Raw genomic sequence first — 8274 nt, forward strand, 5'->3', positions numbered from 1 at the left:
GCTATAACTTCGAAGATAATAATCCTAGGTCAATGGACGAAAGATCGTTGGAAAGAGCATCCTTGCTCTTTAAAATACCCTTTCATTTATCCTGATACGACTTCCGGTTCCCGAGATATATCCTGTAAAGATAGCAGTAATTTTTTTCTTCACGTACTCTATCTATCATTGTCTCACTCGCGTTTAAGTTGATCGACTATATCAAATTTCAGACAGGCAAACAGAAAATTTCTTTCCATTCGTAATCTCTCCGCTGTTGAAACTTTGAACGCTCATATCGAACTAACGTAGTTTTTTTATTTTCAAGCAGACAAATGTAACGAATGCACGGTCCAATATACAATATAGATTCCCTCTTATACAAATATTCCGCTTGAATAAATATTCGCTCGTCGTTCTCATCGCGCCATTTTTACAGGCGGTCTAACCTCCGAAGCGAGCCTGAGGATAACGGTGACCGACGTGAACGACAATTCTCCCGTTTTTATCCGCATGATCGTGCTCCCGGAGCAGGGTGTTCGCGTCTCGAACGAGGCCGATACCGAGGCGTCGATCGAAGGGAACGACGTGCCTGATACGGACGACACCGGGACAGGAAATCAACCACCGAGCGCCCGTCGCTCGCCCCTTCTTCTCGTGCCGGAAAACGCGACGATCGGGGCGCCGATAATACGACTCCTCGCCGAGGACAAGGACGAGGGAACGAACGCGGCGATAACGTACAGCCTGGTGAACGAGACGGTTTCCGGCGACGACGTTGAATCGCGACTCGAGGCCGGCAACCGTAGATACTTCCATCTGGATCCGAGGTCGGCCGAGATATCGGTGGCCAGGGGACTGATCGCCGAAAGCGATGTACGTTTCCTAGCCCTGGCCAAAGATCCCGGGGGACTGTTGGACAATATTACCATCAGGATTCACGTGGTCGACGTGAACGATCATCCCCCTAGCTTCGACAAATCTTGGTACACGTTCGACGTAGCCGAGGGCACTTACAAAGGGTACACTTTGGGCACCGTTCGAGCCGTGGACGCGGATCACGGAGGGAACGCGAACGTCACTTACGAGTTGACGACGAAACAAGATTCGAGCAGGCTTGGAAACGTGTCCAGGATCTTCGAGGTCGGCTCTAGGGAGGGGATAATCAGGGTGACGGGTACCCTCGACAGGGAGACCGTACCTGTTCACCGCCTCCTTGTCACGGCTCGAGACAACGGCGTCCCGAGATTGAGCTCCACCGTCGAGGTGGAGGTGAACGTGTTGGACGTAAACGACAATCCACCCGTGTTCCACGATTACGACGAGATCGAGAGGGACGAAAACGGAGATCCCCTCCCCGTCTACCATGCCTCCGTCCTCGAGAACAGCCCTATAGGCAGCCGAGTGATCAGGGTGTGCGCCAACGACTCTGACTTTGCCGGGAACGGGAACGGTCTGATCCTGTTCGACCTGAATCATCCGGGGAAGGTGGAGAAGCAGTGGTTCGCCATCGACAGCAAGGAAGGCGTGATCACGGTTATCGGTAATTTGGATTACGAGAGGCAAAGAAGCCACAGATTACTGGTAACCGCTAGCGATCTGGGGTCTCCTGTCAGCCTCACGTCAACGGCGGCGGTGATCGTCGCCGTGTCGAACGAGGACGAGGGCGAGGAAGAGACGGAGACTGAGAGGGCACCCTCGTTCAAACACCGTTACTACGAAGTGGAGGTCGAGGAGAACGTGGAGGTGCCCGTGTTGGTCGCCCGGTTGGAGCTGGCCGACGATCGCGCATGGGACGAGCACGTACGGTACAGCATCGTTGCGGATGAGACGAAGGCGCGACAACTCTTCTCCGTCGACCCGAGGAACGGCTCGTTGTATCTGACGACGGGCGTGGATCGGGAGGTGAACGATCGATACGAGGCTAAGGTGAGGGTGGACAGGGTGAAGATCGGCAGAGGGATGCCGGTCATGATTTACCCGGTGGTCGGCGAAAGGCTGAACGGTTTGGCCCCTAACGAGGCCAGAGTCGTGGTCAGGGTGAAGGACGTGAACGACAACGCGCCCAGATTCAAGTCGAAGGGCCGCCCCATCCTGGCCGCCATACCGACTACCGCCCATTACGGGTACGAGGTCGTCAAAGTGGAGGTTGGTTTTTAAAACCTATTTTTTGAGCCTCCAATAATGGAATAATTTGTCTTCTTTCTCGTTCGTTGCAAAAACGCGTGTTTTGTACGGTAATGCGATCGAGTTCTCTAATTCAATTAGAGAAACAAATTATAAAACTTTCAGAAATAGAATTTTTAGAATTCCATTAGCATTTCTTTCGAGGTTTCTTCTTTGATTTAAAAAAAATTCATAAACGAAATAGAGAAAAGAGAGAGGCATAATCGAATAATAAATCGTTACGATCAGGCGGAAGACCCGGACGAGGGAGCAAACGCCGAGATCCGGTATCAAATTCTCGGGCGGGAGGACGCGCCACGATTCGCCATTGACCCACTGAGCGGTCAAGTACGATCTGTGGCGAGTTTCGGCCGTGATGCTGGACGCGTTTTCGGGTTCGACGTCAAGGCCACCGACAGAAGAGGAGCTGAGAACGGTCGCAGCAGCATCGCCAACGTTTTTGTAACTCTTCCTTCTTTGATTTCTCGTCCAAAAAAAAGAAACTCTTGCAATTTCAATTATAAAATTATATATTCTTTTAGCTAATTGAATCGTAAAAGTGATGAAAAGTCGATCGATTCGATTAAAAAAAATTCAAACGTCGAACGTAAATTTTATTCAATTATTTATTTATCCGAGCGTGATATTTGTCGAAAGGTGTACATCCTGGATGATCAGAAGCAAGTGGTGATGGTGGTTGGTCGAAGACCGATGGACGTTGAGCCGCAACTTGAGAATATCACCGCGTGAGTTCATCCATTTCGATATTCGGATCAATTTTCGGAATTGAAAGAGATAAATATCCGAGTGTTCTTTACAAATTAACTCGAGATCAAGATCATTGGAATGTAAGCGGAATTTATTTACATATCTTCATCTCGTGTAAGAATTTTAACTCGATTTCAGGGTATTGCACAACGTGACGGGTTTCGACGTTCGAGTGAGGAAACTAGAGCCACACATTGAAAAAAATTTGATCGACGCAACGTCGTAAGTGACGAATAAGATTTTTAAAAAAATATCTCGAAAGGAAAATTAAAATTCCTTCTATTCTATATATATTTTTTTTTTTTTCTATATTTCCTGTTTCGCAGCACCGACGTTTATCTTTACGCAATCGATCCTCATTTAAACGTTATGATAGACATGGATACGTTGCACAAGTAAGTTATCCAACTTTATAATCACTGTAATAATCGCGCATCGTATCGTTTAATAAAAAAAAAAGATAATGAAGAAGACGATAGAAGACATCGCGCGGTGATCAGTTAATTATACGCGTTGTTCCAGCGTGTTCAACACAAAGAAAACGGAAATCAAGCGGGAGTTGGACGAGTACGGTGTCCTGGACATTGCCGGAAGCTCTCCTCGTCAGGGTAATCAACGTTACCTGCTATCCACTTTGGAAGTGGCTGTGGTGATGCTCGGCTGTGTCATCTTTGTGGGCGCCCTCGTCACCGCCCTTTGTATCACGTGCGTTCGCAGAAGCAAACGGTAAGGAGATATTAGACGCGTGGATAGAATTTTTCCAATTTTAAACAATTCGAGCAATTGTCATTTTCGAAAATTTAATAACAATAACATTGCAGAATAATTCGAATTATTCTTCTCGTCGGAAATTAAGTTTCCAGCGAGAACACGTCCATCGGTCTCTTTCCAACTTCTATCGAATACCAGCCAATCAAATGCCAATTCGTTCTAAACCGTGATTGCTTAAATTTTGTCGGTTAGTCGCAGACGTCGAGAGAAAGCGATGTTCTCGACCACCAGCCCGATTGGTTTCGCTTTGGCAGATCCATCGGCGACCCTCCAGAAGCCGCCGTTGTTCCCGACCTTTGTCGACGGCCTTCACTACGACCCTGAACCGTTCTGCGCCGACATACCGAGACGGCACAGCATCTGCGAGCACGGATCTAATTGCGCCCGTTTCCACGCGTAAGTCTGCTCAGTTCACTATTCGAAACAGATTTACACTTGGATGGTCAGATGGTGCATTTGCCTTTTTAAAGAGTAATTTTTAAACCATATTTTCAACCTGAGACGCGATTTATGTTATATCGTTGAGCGATCGTCGATGTAGATCAGCCTTTATCCTCGTGGTTGAGAGTCCACCAGCGATGGACTTGATTGTAAACCGTATTGAATCATTTGAGCGCAACTGAGCAGAATCGCTTGCGGTTCTGCACGACCTGTTTAGATCTTCTGCGGTTTCGCGTTCAACGTTTCGAAAATTTTCAGTTTCGAGTTTCATATATTGCTAGGAATATAATATTCCTATCATTCCTGTTTATATCCATTCGAGTAGAAATGAAAAAAGTACGAGGGAGGAGTTTATTTCAACGAAGGAAATTGTTTTTTTCTCTCTCTTTTCTTTTCCTGCGAATAAACATATGAAATAGATTTCGACAGGAAATATGATTTTGCGGTTTTGAAAAGTTTATATCGGCTTCGCCGCCAATGATGATGGTGTATCGGTAAGTAGTACTGCCCGTTTATGGCCGGACTTCAGTTTCGAAATTGTACAATTCTCTAAAGTAAACGATTTAGAAAAAGTTCGATACACGACGTATATTCGATATTTACACCAAGCTCGAACGATCGAACACGGAGATGAGCGTGTAATTGAAATATAATTCGTGTAAATAGCGTTTCATTGTGTTAAATTTATATAACGCGCAGATCTCGCCAAAGAGACCTTTTCAAAAATCACGCGTCACAACGAAATCAATATCCTCATTGGACTCGACTATAAAGAGAAAAATTTAACTCGAATCGCGGCAAAATCCTTTTTCTTCTTCTCTAAAATTAAATAACACGCACACACGTACACACACGCAACGCATCATCGCCCCACCCAGGACACATTCGCTCGAATTACCGCTCGAATCCCAATCCCATCCATTCTCGACTCGGCAAAACAACCAATATCCAATATCGCAACAACCGCGGTTCCCACCAGAAGCTCGAGCGCCGCCGATTTCCTCTCGGCTCCGTTTTCAATCCATTAGCAGCGACCTGCTCCCCGAAACCACGCACCGTGCCCCTCCCTGCGAACTTGCTGCAAACAACGCCAACGTCTCGCGATACGCGGCGGATGAAAAGGAAGAGAAAAGGGAAGAAAAAAGCCAGAGGGGCATTGGTGCGTTTATTACGTGACCGCATGATATCGGCGGGGAGGGGTTGCTGTAGGGGAGGGGGGAATACTGTATCAGGGAATTCCCATATCCTTCGATGTCGAATGCTAGAGAGGCAGAGGGTTGGTGGTTGCAGGATGGGCGGTTGTAGTAAGCACGCCGGGAGAACGACGGCGGGGACCCCGAAAGGCCTGGAGGCATCCGCGACGTCCTTGCATTCCAGCGGTCAGGATTCTGGGATCGTGGCGCGCGCCTCCTGCCACTGCAGTCACTCGTCCAGCCCCTCGAGCGGCGAGAGCAGCAAGTAAGTCGAATTACTTACGGAGCTATTCGTGCTATCTAAATTGAAAAGAGAGTTCGGCCGGGGTAGGGGTTGGGGATGGGAGAGGAGGGATCGATCGGTCCGAGAGATGTGGAACGGATAAGTACAAGAAGGACGATCGAGGTGTTGGAGGGGTGGGGAGGGTGATTCGTCAATTTTTGGCGCTTTTAGCTTCGTTCGTTGGACGTCACTTTGCAAGGTTGAGAAGTTGGGGTGATGCTCTTGCGAGAATTAGATTTTTCTATCTGTTTAATCGAGGAGGATCAATTTTGATGAATTATCTCTCTGCTTACTAATTTTTATATTTGTGTTCAAAGGTATACGCATAATTAATTAAGTAATTCCTTAGCTTCTTCTCTATTCTACGCTTGTCTATCGCGCATACAAAATATCTTCAAGCTTCTACAACACGTCCATCCAGCTTTCCGTATCGCAATAATTACAAAATATTAAAAAAGCAATATTAACTCCATGTACAGCAATCGTCGCCTTTTTCTCTCATTCAATCTTCTAAAAAAGAAACCCATAATCGATTAACCCATCGAACGATCTTCAACCTTTTCTCAAACACACACACACACACATGTTCCACAGAAATATTTCAAACAATGAACGGCGAACTAAACCGCGTAACAAAAATCACGGTCTCAGCTTTTCCACTTACTCGCTTATCTCAGAAATTTTAATTTCACGCTTGATCAAGTAACAAAGAGAAAACGAAAAGAGGTTCCAAACGTTCCATCCAGTCATCATCATCCAGCTGTTCGAGAATCCATTCCACGAGATGTCTTTACGTCTCTCTTTTTTCTTCTTCTTCTTCTTTCTTCTTCGACTTCTACTCTACTCGAATCTACCTGCCTCTTCACAGCGGCTACGAGGACTCTTTAAAGTCCCTGCAGCGGCGCGAAAGAGGAAACGAGATCTCTCGCGGGATCCACGACACCTCGACGACGACGACGACGAGCATGGTGGTGGGGAGACGAGGGGCCCAAACAACCAGGAGGCGGCAGCGATACAACTCGTTCTCGAACGGTGAATCGATGTACTCCCACGAGATGACGTTGCAGAGGGAGAAACGTTGCTGCAACGTCGCTGGGACCGAGAAGAGGCGGAAGAACGATGGAGGGGTGGCGCGCGAGCATCGGCGCGCGCATTCGGAAGCTGAGAACAATATCACCGAGACTGTGATACACGAGCATCCTGGAACCGAGATCTCGTTGTCCAGCTCTTTGCAGAACGCCTCCCCTCTTCACGGTGAGTTCAACGGCTTTCAATGGCTGGAGTTTTGGATTTCGTTCAAAAGTATATAGCATATCTATGGTCTTTTGTTCGTGGATCACTGCTAGTGAGTCCTCAAGAGATTGGTTACTTTGATAAGAATCGAGTTTCGACGAATGGATGATTAATATTTTAAGAGTAGCTTCATTCTATATTTTCATTTTGTTTCACAGGTGTAACAAGATCCACCCACATGCTGTATTAACGACAACGAATCTTATTTAAGAGAGAAACTTTCAATGGGGAACAAGGATTCTTCCTAGCCATGAGTTTTTCTTATTGTCCGTACAATTATCTTACCGTAGGGTAGATACACAATTTTCCCTTTTAACTTTATCAGTGTGAGGATATTTCTTCATTCAACACGTAGGCTTAAGTTGGAAAGCAGGCCGAAAGATTCGTCTTACATTAATCATGATAATAAATTTGCAAAATCTGTTTGTCAACGATAGATACGAGCAAGATTTCAAGATTCCATCCTTTATCTTTCAAAGAAACGCAAATTATCGTAAGAAAGAGAAGATATTTCGAATTTTTCAAAATTCCGTTTTATTTCAACCAAGCAGAACAGAGAGTTGTAATTTCTTGTTGAAGAAATATCCTTTCCAGAAGAAAGCGAGTTACTTTTCTTTTCTCGCGTGAAAATTTCCGCAAATTGTGTCATCATCTCGTTACCAAAATACTCGTCGTTCGTTCGTGTAAATATTCTCTATCGAGATCTATCTTTATTATTATTATTATTATTATTTCTTATTTCTCTACGTTTATGTTATTTATGAATGTAAGAATATTCTCTTCTACAAATGTAAAAATGTTTCGTGTACAGTAGATATACGTTTCACTTGTTGGAAACATGGCGTCGAATATCCAAGAACGTACAATTATCGCTGGAAATTATATATGCATAAGTATTTATTTTATTACGATAACTTTATGGTATATAAACATCTAAGCTTAGAATTCCTTTAAAGAATTGTTATTATATTGTTGATAAAATAATTTTTACCTTGTGTATATAGATTTGCAGACGAAATAAAAGTTGGATATTTTATTTCAATGTGATTAAATTTTAAATTAAATTCAAACATGTTATATTCACGTTGAATCGTCAATTCTGGAATGCTCGATTGTAATGTATCGAATTTGGATCGAGCTGATACGAAAAATTATAAGTAACGTAAGTTTTCGGAAATCGAATCGTTCCACGTCCATTCATAAAAATAATTCGAAAGCTAACTTTCCAACGAGTTCGCTACGTTTAATACAACTAGACTGTAAAAGAATGTGTATCATATGTATGTAACAATAATGTATAATTTATATCGTGATCGTGAAATTGGTCACCAAGGAAAATAACTGTTTTATAAATCGTTAATAAAGGCAATTATCGTAAAA

At 44.6% G+C, this 8274-nt stretch overlaps 1 protein-coding gene across 4 annotated transcripts in view; it reads left to right on the forward strand.

Annotated features, from left to right (window-relative positions):
- Positions 1 to 8274, forward strand: part of LOC107992695 (cadherin-89D) — a 49770-nt gene extending 41496 nt beyond the window's left edge. For 3 of the 4 annotated variants that reach the window (XM_062082731.1, XM_028664253.2, XM_017048716.3), the window contains exons 13-22: positions 419 to 2127; positions 2395 to 2607; positions 2803 to 2891; positions 3052 to 3135; positions 3240 to 3308; positions 3436 to 3639; positions 3877 to 4080; positions 5416 to 5583; positions 6470 to 6855; positions 7053 to 8274. In XM_062082731.1, the coding sequence (XP_061938715.1) occupies positions 419 to 2127; positions 2395 to 2607; positions 2803 to 2891; positions 3052 to 3135; positions 3240 to 3308; positions 3436 to 3639; positions 3877 to 4080; positions 5416 to 5583; positions 6470 to 6855; positions 7053 to 7084 (3158 nt within the window). In that variant the 3' untranslated portion in view covers positions 7085 to 8274. The remainder of the gene's footprint in view (positions 1 to 418; positions 2128 to 2394; positions 2608 to 2802; positions 2892 to 3051; positions 3136 to 3239; positions 3309 to 3435; positions 3640 to 3876; positions 4081 to 5415; positions 5584 to 6469; positions 6856 to 7052) is intronic. The other variant, XM_062082732.1, reaches the window with a different exon arrangement.

This window comes from Apis cerana, linkage group LG12 (assembly GCF_029169275.1).
Source record: "Apis cerana isolate GH-2021 linkage group LG12, AcerK_1.0, whole genome shotgun sequence".
Lineage (NCBI taxonomy): Eukaryota > Metazoa > Arthropoda > Insecta > Hymenoptera > Apidae > Apis > Apis cerana.